Consider the following 19521-nt stretch of genomic DNA (forward strand, 5'->3'; position numbering starts at 1 on the left):
CTGCTTAGAAGTGAGGATGGTGAGATGTTGCCTCACGTACTTTGGACATGTTATCTGGAGGGACCAGGTCCTGCAGAAGGACATCATGCTTCATAAAGTAGAGGGTCAGAGAAAAACAGGGAGATCCTCAACAGGATGGATAGAACACAGTGGCTGCAAGAATGGGCTCAAACATAGCAACAATTGCGAAGATGGCACAGGACTGGGCAGTGTTTTGTTCTGTTGTACATAGGGTCACTGTGAGTCGAAACCAACTCGACGGCACCTAATAACAACATAAAGCTGTAAAAATTTAGAATCAAAAGAAGTAAAAATTAGTTGTAGACCTAGCTCAGAAAATTTCACATGGCTAACCAGAGGTCAAAGTAGAGAGTCGAGAGACTGGGAGAGAGTCAGGAGCTAGCTCTCTTTTCTTCTTGAAAAATTATAGATGTATATATTTTTTATTTATATAAAATGTAGCAGACCTTCAGTCTAGAAATCACATGAACTTTGTTTTACTATTATGTTGATATCTGTTCTCAAATATGTGATCATTTTTCATACACTGCAAAAAAATCAAATCATCCCTTAAACATTAGCAGATCGTAGTTCCATTTGTAACAAAACTTTTATATGTCTAAAAGTAAATGTAATAAGTCTACAATTATTGTCTGAATTAGTAATACTTTTTAATTGCTATATCAAACAATAGTTTTATAAACTAATTCAACTAAATTGTGGTTCATATATTTGTGTGCTAAGGTCCTAAAGGAATGACTGATTTAGATGAATAATGAACACCAGTTACCCCCATTTATCCCACTTCCCATCTCCCAGCTTCATAATTTCTGGAAATTTAACATCTCTAAGTCTAGCTTAAAGAGCTCTCCCCAACTGAAGCTCAAACTGCTGATATCTGAAGGGAGAAAGGAAACAGCATTTGAGAACGCAGCTGTAGAAGCAACCATTAATAGTAGGAGGCTTAGTGGATTTACATAGAGAGATATCCCTCTGAAACGTCTTGACATTTATCACTTTGAGGAGTAGGAATCCCAGTGGACAAATTAAAATTTAAAGTCTCTGAAGAGCATGTTTCAGCAAGGAAGAACAATTAGCAAATTAAGTCAATGTTTCTTTTTATACTTTTATTCCCTAATCTAAAGAATTTGATAGTTCATTGAAGTTCAGCCTTGACCTCAGCAATGAGCAGATAGATCATGTGTTCACATTTTTAAAAGTTCTTCATTGCACCCAGATTAGAGAATGCGCCCTCAATATCAAATGTAAGCGGACAGTTTTGAGATTGAAAAAAAGAAAAGAAGCAATTTTAATACTATTTGTTAACTGTTCTTTTCTTATGTAGACTTTAGCTTTGAATTTTATTCATATCGTTTAAGTATATTTTACTTCCTAACATATTATTTTTCAATTTGTGAGCACTAGTTAGCAAAATCATTTAAGTCACAGGTAAATACGGTAAAAATATGTATATCTTATGTGCGCTTATTCATTTATTTTACATTGTCTTTTGAGAGTAGATGTTTGATTTATGGGCTATGAAAACATTCACAACTGTGCAATTTAGAGATTCTGGGAGTATTTTGGAAATTATTGCTTTTCTTAGATCTAATTAGGATTTGGATCTAGTTAATATATCATGATTTTGATATAAAAGTCATTTCATTAGTATAAATTGTAAACAGGTATTTAACATCCATAAAAGACACATTAACCTTTATTTTATGCCAGGCAGATTTTACCTTGCTGCTTCTTCCTCTTTTTTTTTGTTTTGTAGTTCATCTAGTAATCTTTCTAAAATCTTAGCGTCAATTTCAGGTTTATTCTGTAAATACAGTCTATTAAGTAAGTATTTTCCTGAAATACAAATAAAAAGAATATCATTTTTGAATATGTATTAAATAGAGTGAGATATATTTTAGAAATTAACAATGAAAAATTATTTCTACATATATTCAAATATATCCTGTAAGCATTTATCTAACTACAGCCCAGAGTCTTTAAAATATTAAAAGTATATTAATATATACTTAAAAAAATTACAGGTTGGCGTGGTAATAACTAAATCATTAAAAAACAAAAAAACCAAACCCATTCCTGTCGAGTCGATTCCGACTCATAGCAACTCTACAGGACAGAGTAAAACTGCCCCGTATGGTTTCCAAGGAGCACCTGGTGGACTTGAACTGGGTTAGCAAATGTACCTCTTAACTACTATACCACCAGGGTTTCCAAAACACTGGAAAAGATTATATATGAGTAGTTCTTCTTCTCTTCAAGGGAGAAAATTAGGTACATAAAGATAACAGAGCTCATTTGTAATTATTCTGTTGCTTTGCCACTCAAGGAAATATATTTGAAGAGAGTTTCCAGAGGGAGGCGAGGAATACAATATGCATCCTCTATTAATCTTTTCCCATTAACCTTATATATTTTTCTTTAGAAGTTATAGCTGCTGACCAGGAGGAAGTGTTAAATTTTCAGCTTCAAAGAAAAATTTTAAGAGCCTTTTGGTGCCTCCAGTGGCCGAGGACCCTGTCCTTTGCCACCTACTCAGTGGATGGAAGCCTCATTTTGCATATGCAGGAATTGCTGGGGTGGTATTTGTATCCATTCTTTACTTTAACCAAACATCTTATCAGCAATAGACATTTCATTTCAAAATTTAAATGACAAATATTTACCAACCATTGTTTTCCATATCTGATAAACAGATTATTAAATCAGGTAAAATTCCTTTCTCGACTAAGACTATCCACAGTTCTCTTGTAAAGGGGCAGTTATCCACAACCCATCCTCCATCTTTTGGAGCACCAGGAAACCTATTCTTGTTTTCTTTCATTACCTGTGAAGAATTGCACACTAATATTACAATCATAGTTTGACAAGTCAAGGAATGAGGTAGGATGCTACCTTGATATATAACTTTTGTGTGTCTTAATCAAGCATCTTTTAAGTTCTTGCTACCCTCAGGAGAATAAAAAGCCACTTAATTTTAAAAGACAACCTTAATTTTAAAGCATCAAAGCTGTAATTTTCAAAAATTAAGAATGGAAATCAAAAGCCTTTGTTAATAAATATATCAATACATTTTTGTTATATATTATTCAGTGGCACAGAATGACCAGTTAAGGTATTAGTGGTGGAGGAGATGGGGAAAAAAGAGTAAGCTGGAGGAAGAGATGAGAGGAAGGGAGAGAAAAATGATCCTGAGGAGTAAAAGAAGAGAGCTAGATAAAAAAGAGAGAAGCTGGAGAATTAGGGAAAAACCAGAAAGCTATAAAGAAATTCAATGCTAATATGCAGGTTTCAACCAAAGACAAGAAGCATTGAGATACAATTTATAATAATTTCACATCTCATTAAACTGTTTTTGGGAAAAAAAACTAATGATATCATAGCATTTTATCAAATGAATAAATCTTGATTCGTTTAACTACCCCCTTACTGTCAGACATTTATATAATTTCTAATTTATATTATCATTAATAACACTGTGATGAACATCTTTGCATATAAATCTTTGTCCAGGTATTATATATTTCCTTAGGTTAGATTCCTAGAAGACATACTATTGGGAAAAAGAAATAAAGGAGCAGACACTTTAAAATCTTTTCATACACATTGTCACATTCAAAAACACCTGCATCAGTCAGCAGTTTGAATCCACCAGCTGCTCCTTGGAAGGCCTATGGGGCAGTTCTACTCTGTCCTATAGGGTCACTACGAGTTGGAATCGACTCTATGGCACACAACAACAAGAACAATAACAGCATTTGAGGAGCCCTGGTGGCACAGTGGTTAAAGCTCTAGGCTGCTAACCAAAAGATCTGTGGTTCAAATCCACCAGCTGTTCTGGGGCAGAAAAATGTGGCAGTCTACTTACCTAAAGATTTACAGCCTTGGAAACGCTATGGGGTAGATCTACGCTGTCCTATAGGGTCGCTATGAGTTGGTATTGACTCGATGGCAATTGGTTTGGTTTTTTGTTTTAACAGTGTTTGAAAGTGACTAAATCATTACATCTTCACTAGTACTGACTGTTGTAAGTTCTTAAAATCTTTGCCAATTTGACAAGTGAGAAATTTTTTAATTTCCATATCTTTTAGAAACTTGAACTTTAAATTTTTTCATTAGCAATTTGTATTTCTTATTTGATGAATTATTTGTTTATATCTTTGCCTGTTTTTATATTGGGTGTCTTAGTTATCTAGCACTGCTCTAACAGAAATACTACAAATGGATGGTTTTAACAAACAGAAATTTATTTTTTCACAGTTTAGGAGGCTAACCCATTGCTGTTGAGTTGATTCTGACTCATATGGACCATAGGGGACAGAGTAGAACTGCCCCATAGGGTTTTCACGGAGTGGCTGGTGGATTTGAACTGTCAACCTTTGGTTAGCAGCCATAGCTCTTAATCACTGCACCGCCAGGGCTCCAAGTCCAAATTCAGACCACCGGCTCTAGGGGAAGGCTTTCCCTCTCTGTCTACTGTGGAGGAAGGTCTTTGACTCTTCGGCTTCTGCTTCCAGGTTCCTTGGAGATCTCTGTGTGTCTTGGCATCTGTCTTACCTCATCTCTCCTTCTTTTGTCTGCTTATTTAATCTCCTTTATATCTCAAATAAACTGACTCAAGACACACCCTACACTAATCCTGCCTCATTAACATAACAAAGACAACCCTTTCCCAAATGGGATTATAACCACGGGCATAGAGGTTAGGATTTACAACACATATTTTGCAGGGCACAATTCAATCCATAACATTGGGATATTAGGTTTTTCCTATTTGTTTGTAAGAAATTTTTATATTAAGGAATTAAAATGTCATATTTGTTATAAATACTTTTCCCAATCTGACCTTTGTCTTAAAATTTTTATTTTCATGGATTTTATAGTAAGCTATTCATTATTAAGTAGTCTACATATTTTTTAAAAGAATTCTTGCACTGCATTTGTGTCTAGACTGCTTGACCATTCCAAGATCATTTTAATATTGTACACTTTCTTCTAGTTTAAAAAAATGCCCCCCTCCTTTAAAAAAAAAATTCAAACTAGTTTGTATGGTGTGATGGATTGAATTGTGTCCCCCCAAAACATGTGTCAACTTGGTTAGGCCATGATTCTCAGTATTGTGTGATTGTCCATCATTTTTTCATTTGGTGAGATTTTCCTAGTGTTGTAAATCCTATCACTATGATAGATAAGCAGCAGTTATAATGATGAGATCTACAAGATTAGATAGTGTTTTAAGCCAATCTATTTTGAGATATAAAAGAGAGAAGTGAGCAGAGAGAGAGGGGGATCTTACACCACCAAGAAAGAAGCACCAGGAGCATAGCGAGTCCTTTGGACCTGGGGTCCCTGCTCTGGGTAGCTCCTCAACCAGGGGAAGATTAATGACAAGGACCTTCCTCCAGTGCAGAGGGAGAGAGAAAGCCTTCCCTGGAACTGGTGCCCTGAATTCGGACTTCTGGCCTGCTAGACTATGAGAGAATAAATTTCTCTTTATTAAAGCCATTCACTTGTGGTATTTCTGTTATAGCAGCCGTAGATAACCAAGACATGCGGAAATTATTTTTATTTTGATTTAAGGTGAGAATCAAAATAGTTTTTTCCCAACAGTTAATTTTACCAACAATGTTAAATAAGTTTTCCTTAATTTTTATCTGTCCTGAGTTCTGTTTCTGACCCTTCTGTGTGGTTCTGTTGATTCTTGTATAATTTCCAGGCTTATATACCATTCTAGCATTACAACACTTTTTACTAGCTGGCAGAGCAAGTGTCCCTCTATTTCTTTGCCAAACTATTCTTAGCTAATCTCAGCTATTTGTTCTCCCAAACAAACTTTAGGGTCATTTTGTCAGTTCAGAAAAATTGAGATTTTTATTAGAACAGCATCAAATATATAAGTAAGTTTAGAAAGATACTCAATAATATTTTGTCTTTACTTATAAGAAATTTTATCTGTATTTGTTGACATCTGCTTATGTTCACATTTATCATTTAATAGTTTTATTCATGTAGACCGTCTATCTCTATTTTAAGCTTACTATTAGTTGGAATCAACTCAGCAACAAAGGGTTTTGGTTTATTAGTTATTTTAAATTTCTGTTCCTGTTGTGTATGGGATTTTTATTCCTTTGGCTACTTTATTTCTGGACATGTTCATTAGCTCTCACTGTTTTTCAGATTATTTTCTTGGACATTTTTAGATACACAGTATCTTCTGCAGAAATGATCCCATTTCTTCTCTGTTCTAACAGTTATCCTTATTTATGTTTCAGGTCATTTTGTATTGCTAAAGTTTCCATAGAGCATTTAAAAAAAGGGTATGATAGGAATACCATTGTCTTGTTTCTGACTTTAACATTATATTTTATGGTCTGCAGCCCCAAGCTAGACCATTCTTATGTTAAAATGGCATTCTGCTATCCTTCATGTGACCAGATGATTTATTGAGATAGTCATTTGTGTTCGTATTTTTTTCCACCCTCTCTCTGAGAAGGTAGCCAGGCCTTCTGAGCTCCTTCTTTTGGGAGGTGTTTGTGTGGGCAAACTAAAAGCAGAAGTTATCCTTCTAGCTTTAATTTTTCCTAAATGATCCTGATACAGGTGATAAAAGACCACATATTCACAAATGTTGGAGTAAGGGAAAAGAGAGAAATAAAACATTAGAGGGATGTCCTATTGCTTCAGTAAAACAGGTGGCTCCAAGGAGAAGCGCTGCTGTTGCTGAAGTAGCACAAGCTACTCCAGGCCAGGAAAATTTACAAGCTGAGGTACGGAAAGGTCTGGTGGATGAGGACTTGGGTACCTGATGATGCCTGTTTTGGATATATCAGCAATAGCAGCTTCAGTAGAGGGGTCTATTGAGGCTGATTCTCCAGTTGGGATAATCAACTGGAGGAGAAGGGGAAAACGTTCCTTAGGATGTTACAGCCTAAAGAATTCCAGAGTGTGTGGCTAGGGTGGTGAGGCTCTTGGTCTAGAGACTGTGCCTTGAAGAGAAAGTGGCAGAAAGGCCCCTGGGAGGCCTGTACACTTGGTCTTTGTCCAGTTTAGCAGTTACCAGAGAATGACAGGATTGGTGTCTCATAACTTGATGAGTTGAAAATAAAGTGGCACTTTTCTTTGGGAAGGGGTGAGAGAAAGTGATACTATAAAAACGAACATATTTTCATACATCATTCATCCTTCTGTCATTTTGTGATTTTAAATTAATAAAACATGTAATGTTTTTCATTTCTGGATTTCTGTATTCTGTGCTATTTTATGTTTACTTTTTATTTTATCACTTGTGAATATAGAAAGATGAGAGAGAGGACAAGAGGAGAGGAGAGAAGAGAGGAGAGACTGAGGGATCAGAGAGAACAAGACGTGACAAGGGAGAGATGTGGGAGACACAGACAAAGCGACTGCAAAATAGATAAAAGGTAGAATAGACAAGAATAGAGACATTGGAGAGAAAACCGTGTGAAGAGAGAAGCAGAGCAAAACACGCTGTATGACAGAGAAATATGCAATGGCAAGAGAAACAGCCAGTGGTTACGACGTGCATTGGACAACAAGTCATAGACTTGAACTGGAAAATACACAGTGGTGTAGGTTTGACACCAAAGGCTCATTTCCCTTGATGCAGCTACCATTTTTCTATTAGGTACTGAGCTATTCTGTTGTAACAGATTCATTCCACAAAAGCGTGCAAAGCAATAGTTGCTGCTGATAAAGACACCCAGTGTCCCCCAGCATCAGCTTCTATTGTGAGCTCTGTAGCTAGTCCAGGTGGAAACCAGGTAAGAGTGCAAATGGCTGGGGGTGGAAAAAGCAATTTCCATGCACTCTTCATTTCAAGGGAGTGACTCTTCTCTTCCCTTGGTAAAAATGATATCTATCATTATTTTTGTGTTTTTAAGGTTCTAAAATATTGTTAAACTGTAATTTCAAAAGAATCTAAAAGAAGCTGAGATCAGTTGTGGCTTTGGAGTCACACCTAACTGTTCAGAATTGGCAATTGAAATTAAAGCTATTCACTTTCCCTGGACTGGATCATACATTAGGCCCAAGGTACATTAGTCATGTTTGCTTTGAACATGGGCTGTGAATTTAGTAGAAGGCACGATAGAAAAATGAAGATTAAAAATGGCTGTAGAAATGACCGTTTGGCTATTAACAAAAAGGTTGGCAGTTTGAATCCTTGGAAACCCTGTGGGGCAGTTCTACTCTGTCTCATGGGTTGCTAAGAGTCGGAATTGATGGCAATGGGTTTTTTATTTTTGTAGAAATGAAACTGGAAAATAAAATCATAATAACATTTACAATAGCATTGTGAAAAATCAAATACCCAAGAAAAAACATAATGAAAGATGTTGATGGGCTCTACACTAAAAACTACAGTGATGAGAGAAATTAAAGAGAACATAGAGATACTCTATGTTCATGAATTAGAAGACTCAATATTACTTATTGTTGTTGTTAGGTGCCGTCGAGTCGGTTCTGACTCACAGCGACCCTATGTACAACAGAACAAAACACAGCCTGGTCCTGTGCCATCCTTACAATCATTTTTATGCTTGAGCCCATTGTTGCAGCCACTGTGTCAGTCCACCTTGTTGAGGGTCTTCCTCTTTTCCACTGACCCTGTACTGTGCCAAGCATGATGTCCTTCTCCAGGGACTGATCCCTCCTGACAACGTGTCCAAAGTATGTAAGACGCAGTCTCGCCGTTCTTGCTTCTAAGGAGCATTCTGGTTCTACTTCTTCCAAGACAGATTTATTTGTTCTTCTGGCAGTCCATAGTATATTCAATATTCTTTGCCAATGCCACAATTTAAAGGCATCAATTCTTCTTCGGTCTTCCTTATTCATTGTCCAGCTTTCACACGCATGTGATGTGACTGAAGATACCATGGCTTGGGTCAGGCGCACCTTAGTCTTCAAGGTGACATCTTTGCTCTTCAACACTTTAAAGAGGTCCTTTGCAGCAGATTTACTCAATGCAATGCGTCTTCTGATTTCTCAACTGCTACTTTCGTGGCTGTTGATTGTGGATCCAAGTAAAATGAAATCCTTGACAACTTCAATCTTTTCTCCATTTATCATGATGTTGTTCATTGGTCCAGTTGTAGTTCTCACTAAATTTATCTATAGATTCAATGCTAGCCAACCAAAATTCCAGCAGGTGTGCATGTGTAAACTGACAAGCTGATTTAATTTGTATTGGAAGTGAAAAGGACCTATAGATGCCAAGATAATTTTGAAGAAGCAAGCAGAACAAAACATGATGTATGACACAGAGACGGATGGAATGACAGGAGAAACAGGCTGTTGAAGGATATTCATTACCAGATTCCAACACTTGTTATAAAGCTACAGTAGTTAATACCATTGGTATTGGCACATAGATAAATAGACCAGTTGAACAGAACAAAGTTCAGAAGTAGACAACACATATATAGCCACTGGATATATGATAGTGCAAAAGGATGGTCTTTCCAATGGTGCTGGAGCATCTGGGTATTCATATTGAACAAATGAATCTTAACCCTCACATTGTGGTTTCAATTTGTATTTCTCTGATGATTAATGATGTTGAACACCTTTTAATATGCTTATTGGCTACTTGGATGTTCTCTTTAGAATACACAAAAATCACTTCAAAATGAATCTGAGATCTAAATGTGAAAGATAAAACAAAATTTCCTGAAAAAAATCCAGAAGAATATTTTCAAGACCTTAGGTAGGCAAAGGTTTCTGAAATAGAACATAAAGAAGCACTAACTGAAAAGAAAAAGTTAATAAATTGGGTCTCATTAAAATTAACAATTTCCATTCATTAAGAGGAAACCCTGGTAGCATAGTGGTTAAGTGCTACGGCTGCTAACCCAAGGGTCAGCAGTTCGAATCCGCCAGGCTCTCCTTGGAAACTCTATGGGGCAGTTCTACTCTGTCGCTATGAGTTAGAATTGACTCGATGGCACCAGGTTTGGTTTTGGTTTTTTATTCACCAAGATAGAAAATACTTGTAAAGATATTTGCAATATATTCAACAAACAACTCATATTCAGAATATATACAGAACAAATCAATAAAAGGAGACAAATAATCCAATTAAAAAAACATAGGCAAATGAGTTGAACAGGTACTTCATGAAAAAGGTATCTCTTCATCTAGCTAGTTTTGAAAAATATTTTTCCTAATCATAGAGATCATAGAAACTGATGACAGGTAAAACAGTCTTCTGCATAGGTCTCTGTTCTCTTGAGAAATGACAGTCTGATTTTCAGCTTCAATGTTAAAATCTCATAGGATTTAAACTCTCATACAATTCCAGAGCTGCACTTTACCATTTAATGGCACTGATCTGTATCCTCCAAAATAAACTCTTAAGAAAATGGAGAAAAATTTCAGTCAAGGGCAAGTATGGGACTTCCACAATCCTAAAAATGTCCCTTACTTGCATGTCATCTCCTCTGGGATGCTTTTCTCACTTTCCAGCATAAGATGAAACTTTCAACCTTTGTGGAATTCCTACACCTTGTATACCTCTATTTACCACGTAGCAGATGATAACTCAATTATTGGTTTATATGCCAGTCTTCCACACCTGGCTAATAGCTCCTTAAAGGAACTAGAAATAACCATTTGCCATCGAATTGATTCCGACTCATGGTGATATCACATGTGACAGAGTAGAACTGCTCTACAGGGTTTTCCTGGCTGTAATCTTTACGACAGCAGACAACAGCAATAACAATCTTTATGGAAGCAGTTTGCCAGGTCTTTCTTCCATGGACTCTCAGGGTGGGTCCAAACCACCAACCTTTACGTTAGCAGCCAAAGTTCTGTGTTGATTAATTCATCTTCACATCCCTAGTATCTAGCATAGTACAGGGCACACAGTAGGTCCTCACCAATGTCTCTGAAGGAATAAACTGACAACTGAACAACCTGAAGGGATGCAGAGGAGGCTGAAAGGTCTGCGTGGGAAACTCAGAGGGAGAAAGCCATTCATCCTGGGAACTGCAGAGTCATGGAGGCTGGTACACAGCCTAGGGCTCAAGGAGACCACCCAGGGCTACAACCCATGTGTGGTAGAGTGGTTCTATACTTTCACATAATCACTTGAAATCACATCTTCTTCAAATTACAAGAAATACAGAAACAGTTCATTTTTAGTCCAAAGTGATTTATTCTTTGACTTTTGCTCTGAATGCTTACTCGAGATCTCTGTACAAAACAGGCTCATATGGATACATTGTTCTTTATAAGTAAAAGATAAGCTTTCTGATTTACCACTGGTAGGACACTGTATTTGATGTTTTATTTTCCCCTTAGACTGGGAAATCACTTGTTTGTCTACCCATTTCTCCTATGATCACAGAACGCATGGTCAAGGGGGTTGGAGGAAATTAGTTAACTATGGAGCAAAATTTGTCTGGTCTATGATTAATTAGCTCATAGAGGAAATATCTAACCTTGTCACTGGCTTCATATGCACCATCTTTGAACCAATTGAGTTGAATCAAAGACATTAAAAGCTAGTTAACTAATTTTAAAGCTATGAAATTATATTACATGATTTCTTTAATCAAAATTTATCAAAGAGCATCAGCAGTTGTTCACTGTGATACATTATACACAACGCTGCTGACTACAAATTGCACTTGAACCTGAAGGCTACAGATTTCAATACTGTCAAATGAGACTCTATGTATATACTAGGTTAGCATTTTTGTCTATATTGTTTCGAATAGTTGTTGTTAAGTCAATGTTAAAATTAACAGCTGGGTTTCTTACCTCTCTGAGCACTTCCTCTAAAATTTCAGCATGCTTTTCATATGGCTGTTCGAAGTTCATATCCTTTGTCATTTTTATAGTTTCTTCAACCATGGCAACAACCTCTGGATGGTCTGCAGTTACCTCTTCTATAGTGTCTTCTATTGAAACTAAGTAAGTTAATAAATAATGCCATTAATGATTTTAGTGGGCGATGTTGGCAATAAAATATGATTGTAAATACCTGACCCAAGAAAGTATTATCTTTGTGTTACTGCAGAACATGCTGGAAGAAGAGAGAGATAAGGATAGGAGAGGAAATGTTAATTCAGGAATCAAAAATATCAGCAGGGACTTCAGCCAGTGCTTCAGAATGGAAATGAATGAGGCAAAAAGAAAGTCATGCCAGGCAGGAGTCAAAAGCAAGGAAGCCGAGAAGAGGTAGGGACCAAAGGGTTCCAGGGGCCAAGTTAAAAAATAAGCATCTAGGGAATGAGTCAGAAAACAAGAGGAATGCTTCCAATTACAAGCATGAGACTACACAGGACAGTAAGAAGACAGGCTGTAGGCAAGTTGCAGTGGATGGGGAAAAGGGTGGTATAGGCTGGTTTTTCAAGTGTTACACTTGCTTCTTGCCCTTATTTGGTCCTGATGTGTCTCCTTCAGTGGCTCTTAGGCTGCATCCTGATGTGAAAGCTCATCCACTACTCCAATGAGATAGGAGATTGGGGGCTTCGCCTAGATCTTCTGCCTCTGCATTTATAGTTGTGCTTCCTGAGCTGCTGCCCAGGGGCTCCATCTGACAGGGTCTCCTGCCAGGGCCAAATTGATTCCAGCCCAGAAAAGCCCAAAAGGGCTTTCAAAGAGAAGCTGTCTGCTGCACTTCCTGCCTTGAAGTGAGAAATCTGTTCTCAGGAATGGAGAGACCAGGTTGTTCCCACAAAGCACCATATCTTCCTGAAGCCTTGGTAGTAGGGGGTATGATGACGCAAAAATAACCAGACAAAGATGCTAGATGTGCTAGAAGCTGCTAGGTGTCTACCCAATATCTATTCTCTTCTTCCTTAGTAACAGAACGCTGACTTTGCTGGGGGCACCAATGTGCCTAGCTAAAAAGACTGTATCTCCCAGCTTCTCTTATAGCTTTGGATGATCAATGAGGTGTAAACAGAAAAAAAATTTTTTTTTTTTTTTTTTTGGTGAGTCTTCCTGGCATCTCTTTAAAGAGAGCTGACTCAGCTGGGTGGAGTGCCTATTTTTTGCCCTTTGCTTTTTCTCCTTTTCCTAACAGGCACACTGACATGATGGGTGGAGCTCCTGCAGCCATATTGTGAATGGTTATGAAAACCACATGCCAGGAATGGCAGAGCAGAAAGATCTCTTGTTTTCCTAATATTCTTTTTGAGCAAAACAACATTTTGCATGTTATTTTTTCTATGTTTTTGCATCCCAACTATTTATGATAAGAGTACTTTTAAGAGTAAGTTACACATTAATTATGGTTTTTTTTTTAAAAACCTCACATTTCTCCTCTAAATTCTGAAGGAGTTATTTGTGTTTTATAGAACTAAAATCTTAGAGAACCAAATCACTCAAATATTGATTTACCTTTTTTGGAAGATAGTTCTACTTCTTGACTAGGGCCTCGAGACAGACTTTTAAATTTGGACATAATTTCACTGCTTTCTTTTTCATCTGTGAATAAAACATTGTTAATACCTAAAAGAATAATATTAAAGAAAGATGTAGGCAGATTCCCAAGGAAGACTGTAGTGTTTGTCCAGGGACCTAGAACTTATATTCCCCAAATTTTTATTAAAATAGTAACCATAACATTGAAATATAGGTAAATACATCTATCAGCAGTTGAAAAAAGGACAATAACTTAACCCATAACAGTAATAGTGGATCTAAATTGAAATAAAAATCAATATTGCCCTTTCTGAGGTACCTAATACCTTCTGGACTCCAAGAGGTAAAGGCTGTACTTATCTCAAAAACATGAGGAAGGAGCGTGAGCCGCTGATCAGAAAACTTCTTTTCACCAATGCACACTAGCAGCCCAGACATCCCTCCGGCAGCGGGTAGAGGCGCTGATGTCTGCTACAATGGACTGCCTCCCCAAAGAGGAAACAGACTATGTGGAGGGGGAGAAGGGTCCCTCCGTGTGTCTTGTGTATTGTGGCTAGGCAGCAGAGATGGGGCTCCCAGCCAAAATTTTAATGCATGAGGAAGTGGTGGGTCCTCCTGTGAAGCCTGTGTATGTGTGCCTGCACGCACGCACACGTGTATGCACTGGGGAAGGAGGCATGAGGTTCTGACTGTGCCCAGTTCAACTCCTATTAGGCTTGAAATAAACACCATGCAAGCATATATCTCTCTGAATCAGTAGGAGAAACAAATAAAAAATTAGCTGCTCTACCTTACATAACAAAATAAATTATAGATTCATTTAAAACTAAATACAGAAAGGTTGAACCAATAAAAAAATAAACAGAATATAAGTATATATTCAATCTCTGGTTGACTAATATAAGAAATCAACAAAGGCCAATCAAAAGGCACAGAGAGGCAGAATGGATTAAAAAAATGACTGCTATCTACAAGAGACGCATCTTAGGCACAAAAACACCAGTAGATTGAAAGTGATAGGATGGAAAAAAAGCATTCCACGCGAATAGTAACCAAAAGAGAGCTGGTGTGGTGATTTTAACATCAGACAAAATAGACCTTAAGTCAAAATCTATTGTAAGAGAAGAGAAGAAGAAGGACATTACATAATTATAAAAAGGTCAGTTCATCAAGAATAGATGACAATTATAAATATTTATGCACCTACCTTCAGAGCCCTAAACATATAAAGCAAACACTGACATAATTGAAAGGAAAAATAGTTCTAAAATAATAGTTGAAGCCTTCAATACGCCACTTTCAACAGTGGATAGAACATCTAAAAAGAAGATCAGTAAAGAAATTGAGGATTTGAACAACAATATAAACCAACTAGATCTAGCAGTGCTATAAGGATGCCCCAACCAACAACATCTCAATATACATTCTTCTGTAGTGCACATGGATCATTCTGTAAAATAGACCACGTGTTAGGCTATTAAGCAAGTCTCACTATACTTCAAAAGATTAAAATTATACAAAATATTTTCTCTAACCACAATGGAATGAAAGTAGGAACTAATAATAACAGAAGGAAAACTGGAAAAATTCACAATAATGTGGAACTTAAAGAACACACTATTAAACAATGAATAAGTCAAAGGAGAAATCAAAAAAGAAATAAAAAAATACTTAGAGTTGAATGAAAATAAAAGCACATCATACCAAAACGTATGGGATGCAGCGAAGGCAGTGCTCAGAGGAAAATTTATAGCTGTAAATGCCTACATTAAAAAGAAGAGCGAGCTCAAATCAATAACCTAACTTTGTAACTCGAGAAATTAGAAAAAGAGCAAACCAAATTCAAAACTACCAGAAGGAAGGAAATACAAAGATAAAACGAGAGATAAATAAAATAGAGAATAGAAAAACAATTGTTGTTTATTGCTGTTGAGCTGATTTTGACTCCTGGTGACTAAATATGTGCAGAATAGAACTGCTCCATAGAGTTTTTAAGGCTGTGACCTTTTGAAAGCAGATCACCAGGCCTGTCTTCCAGGGTGCCTTTGGGTAGGTTCAAGTGGCCAACCTTTCGGCTAATAGTCGAGTGCTTAACCATTTGCACAACCCAGGAACTCCTAGAAAACAACAGAGTCAATGAAACTAGAATTTGGTTTCCATCAATAAAATCGACAAACCTTTAGCTAGACTGACAAAGAGAAGATGCAAATATCTAAAATCACAAAATGAAAGTGGGACAATACAACCAACCCTACAGAAATGAAAAGGTTTGTAAGGAAATACTATCTATAGCTGTACACTAACAAATTCGGTATCTTAGAAGAAATTCCTAGAAACACATAAACTTCCTACGTTGATTCAAGAAGAAATAGAAGGTCTCAACAGATCCATAACAAGTGAAGACATTGAATCAGTGACCAAAAACCTCCCAATAGAGAAAAGTCCTAGACCAGATGGTTTCACTGCAGAATTCAACCAAACATTTACAGACAGCATCAACATGGATGAATGTTGAAAACATTATGAAATAAGTCAGTCACAAAAGGACCAATACTTATATAAAAGAGGCAAATATATGCCCTAGTGGTGCGGTGGTTAAAACACTGGGCTGCTAACCAAAAGGTCAGTAGTTCAAACCCACCAGCTGCTCCACAGGAGCAAAATGTGGCAGTCTGCTTTTGTAAAGATTTAGAACATTGGAAGCCCTATGGGGCAGTTCTACTCTGTCCTATACGGTCACCATGAGTAGAAATTGACTCTACAACACCGAGTTTTTTTTTTGGTTTGTTAGAGACCAAAGTTTACCAGGGGTAGGAGGGAGAAGCAAAAAGGAAGTCTTAGCTTAAGAGGCACTGAGTTTCTGTTAATGGTGGTAGAATAATTTGGAGGCAGATAGTGGTGATGGCTGTTAATATAATGAATGTAATCAATGTCACTGAAATGTGTATGTAAAAGTATTGAATTGGCAAATGTTTTGTTATATTTTTACCAAAATAAAATCATAATAAAAAGAAATCAACAAAGGAAAAGTAATTATTCAACTACAAAAATATGAAAAACATCTCTATTTCAAAAACAGCAAGCTGATTTAAAAGGCAAAACACTCAATTTTGGAAAAAGATGAAAAATAAAAGTTTAATATATAAAGTTTACAGAGAGGCCATATAACTGACACAATAATTTAGAAAAATGAGCAAAAGACAAAAATAGTCACCTCAGAAAAGAATATAAATAATCGATAAATATCAAAATATCAACTTCGGAAATAATCAAATAAATAAAATAAAAATATTTTAAAAAATACTAGGAAAGCAAAGTCATGTACTATATATAGTAGTGAGGGGACTGTAATATGGAACAACTTTTATGCAAAGAAATTTGACTCTGTCTATAGCTTCATACTCATTAATCTAGTAATTCCACTTATTTCAACATGTATAAATACATCATTGAAGCATTATTTACAGTAGCAAAAAAAAAAAAGAAACAGAAATGTGTAACATAAAGCACTGGTTAAAACTACGGCTTATAAATAGAGATGCTGTGTGGTTTAAAATTAGGAAAGGTGTGTGTCAGGGTTGTATTCTTTTACCACACTTATTCAATCTGTATGAGAAAATAATCTGAGAAGCTGGACTACATGAAGAAGAATGCTGCATCAGGATTGGAGGAAGACTTATTAATGACTTACAACACGCAGGTGACACAACCTTGCTTGCTAAAAGTGAAGAGGATATGAAGCACTTACTGATGAAGATTAAAGACTTCAGTATGGATTACACCTCAACATAAAAAAAAAAAAATCCTCACAACTGGACCAATAAGCAACATCATGACATATGGAATATACTATGGACTGTCAAAAGAACCAACAAATCTGTCTTGGAAACATGCCAGAATGCTGCTTAGAAGGGAGGATGGTGAGACTTCATCTTATATACTTTGGAAATGTTATCAGGAGGGACCAGTCCCTGGAGGAGGACATTGTGTTTGGTAAAATAGAGGTTCATCGAAAAAGAGGAAGACCCTCAATGAGACGGACTGACACAGTGGCTACAAAAATAGGCTCAAATATAGCAACAATTGTGAGGATGGTGCAGGGTTGGACAGTTTCATTCTGTTGTATAGGATCACTTTGAGTCAGAACCAACTTGACAGTACCTAACACCAAAAACAACAATAAGTAGGGAAATGTGTGCAGTAATTTAAAATACCTCCTAATGAAGTAATTTTAAAATATTACATTATAATTAAATGTTATAACATTTATCATTTTGCCTTTATCAACAAAGGTAAAAACAGTTTATGTTGCATACTCTCAATTATGCTAAAATATGTGAAGAAAAATTTTATAAGTATACATAATACTATATGATAAAATTTCACAGCTAAAACTCTGGGTCTATGGTGGTCTTATTTCAGTACATTAAAAGGGGCAAGAGAGCTTTTAAGAGAGAATTTAGAATTACATGATATATGACAGTATCATGTCTGAAAACATTCAAAAATTTTCTTTGGGCTCTAATTGTGTTTGGCTCCCTGTTTTATAATGTTTTCTTGTTCATTCCAGTAATTCTATTTCTGTCCTATAGCTATTCAGTTCAAACCAGCTAGCTTTTTTCCTCCTGACATTTCCATTTGTGTGTGTGTAATTTTAAGCTCAGTGTAAACATATGATCAAATATGAAATAAACAGAAAAAAGACCCGTCAGCATGGTATTTGTAGTTCATTTTGTTTGTTACCATCTTTATCACTTTTGGCACTTTGATCAGCGGAGACTTTTTCTGTCTGCATTTTGGTTTCTTCAGTGTCCTCTAGAGAGCCTTCTCTTAGGGTTTCTTGATTGTCTATTACAGTGAAAGAATAATAGGCTTTATCAGCTAATCTATATTAGGAAAGATTTGACCAATAACATCAACAATATATATTTTTTTACCGTCTTCCTCAACTGAAGACAGCATGTCTTCTAGGCTTTTAAACGGTCCCATTTGGAATTCTTCATACTCTTTTCTTCCAAATTCTCTTTGAAATTCTCTTAAAGCTAATGCGGCTGAAAGGTAATAATTGGTTGTGTTAGCAAAAGGTAGTTGCGGATAGGTGGACAGGCCTAGTGGTGAGAAGACCCTGCTTTAAAGCCAGACAGATTTCAGTTTGAGTTCTGACTCCCTCACTTTGGATCTGTGTGGCTTTGGTAAATTACTTGATCTCCCTGTCTCAATTTCTACTTCCCAAAATGTAGATCATAAAATTTATAGCATTGTTACAAGGATTCAATGAGATATGAACGTAAACACATAACTTGGAAAATGCTTGGCATACAGGAAGGCTGTTCCTGGTTGTTGGTCTTATGTGCCTCTGAGTGGATTCTAACTCATAGGGATCATATGGGACAGAGCAGAACTGCCCTATAGGGTTTCCATGGCTGTGGAGCTCTGGTAGCACAGTGGCTAAGCACTCGGCTGCTAATCGAAAGGTTGGCAGTTCAGATCCACCTGCCGCTCCTTGGAAACCCTATGGGGCAGTTCCACTCTGTCCTATACGGTCACTATGAGTGAGAATCAACTCTATAGCAACAGATTTGATTTTTTAAAAAAATCTTTAGGGAAAGAGACTGCCACATCTTTCTCCTACGGAAAGGCCGGTGGGTTTGAACCATCAACTTTTGGTTAGCAGTCTGATACTTGACCATTAAGCCACCAGGGCTCCTGCTCCAGGTTAGCTGCCATTATCTATATTGTCATTTTTTATGTTAAAAAGAAACTTAAGTCTGCCTGAGGCCTAGGCTGATCTAGGAGGATGTGGTTTTATTCATGTCACGACCTCAAGTATTTAAGGGGCCAGGTCTCACTAGGCCAAGGGAGTGCTTCTGAGGTTCCCAGCCCTTGCTATGCCCCAGGGGCGGTCTCTGGGGGAGGTGGGGTGGCTGAATGGAATAGGGTCTGGCCTGAGGTGAGCACAAGGGACACTACCTGGGTCTGCCAGCCCTTCCCCCTGCTTGTTTGGACCTTAGAGCCCAAGTATCAATTTTCATGATTCTCTCGCCCACTGGGTGTTGGTGGGGGGTGGTGCTGGGTAGGGATAGGCAGCCAGCCACTGGGCCCAGACCT

At 37.0% G+C, this 19521-nt stretch overlaps 1 protein-coding gene across 16 annotated transcripts in view; it reads right to left on the reverse strand.

Annotated features, from left to right (window-relative positions):
• Positions 1 to 19521, reverse strand: part of AK9 (adenylate kinase 9) — a 170532-nt gene that overhangs the window by 72082 nt on the left and 78929 nt on the right. For 12 of the 16 annotated variants that reach the window (XR_007518982.1, XM_049898557.1, XM_049898541.1 and 9 more), the window contains exons 14-19: positions 18351 to 18464; positions 18157 to 18261; positions 13390 to 13500; positions 11803 to 11951; positions 2689 to 2845; positions 1743 to 1857 (exon numbers count right to left, since the gene is read on the reverse strand). Coding sequence is in view for 14 of the 16 variants with exons in the window: in XM_049898557.1 (XP_049754514.1) it covers positions 1743 to 1857; positions 2689 to 2845; positions 11803 to 11951; positions 13390 to 13500; positions 18157 to 18261; positions 18351 to 18464 (751 nt within the window). In the remaining 2 variants the exon portion in view is untranslated. Of the gene's footprint in view, positions 1 to 1742; positions 1858 to 2684; positions 2846 to 11802; positions 11952 to 13389; positions 13501 to 18156; positions 18262 to 18350; positions 18465 to 19521 lie in introns of those variants that run through there. The other 4 variants (XM_049898567.1, XM_049898641.1, XR_007519005.1 and 1 more) reach the window with 4 other exon arrangements.

The sequence above is a fragment of the Elephas maximus genome, chromosome 1 (assembly GCF_024166365.1).
Source record: "Elephas maximus indicus isolate mEleMax1 chromosome 1, mEleMax1 primary haplotype, whole genome shotgun sequence".
Lineage (NCBI taxonomy): Eukaryota > Metazoa > Chordata > Mammalia > Proboscidea > Elephantidae > Elephas > Elephas maximus.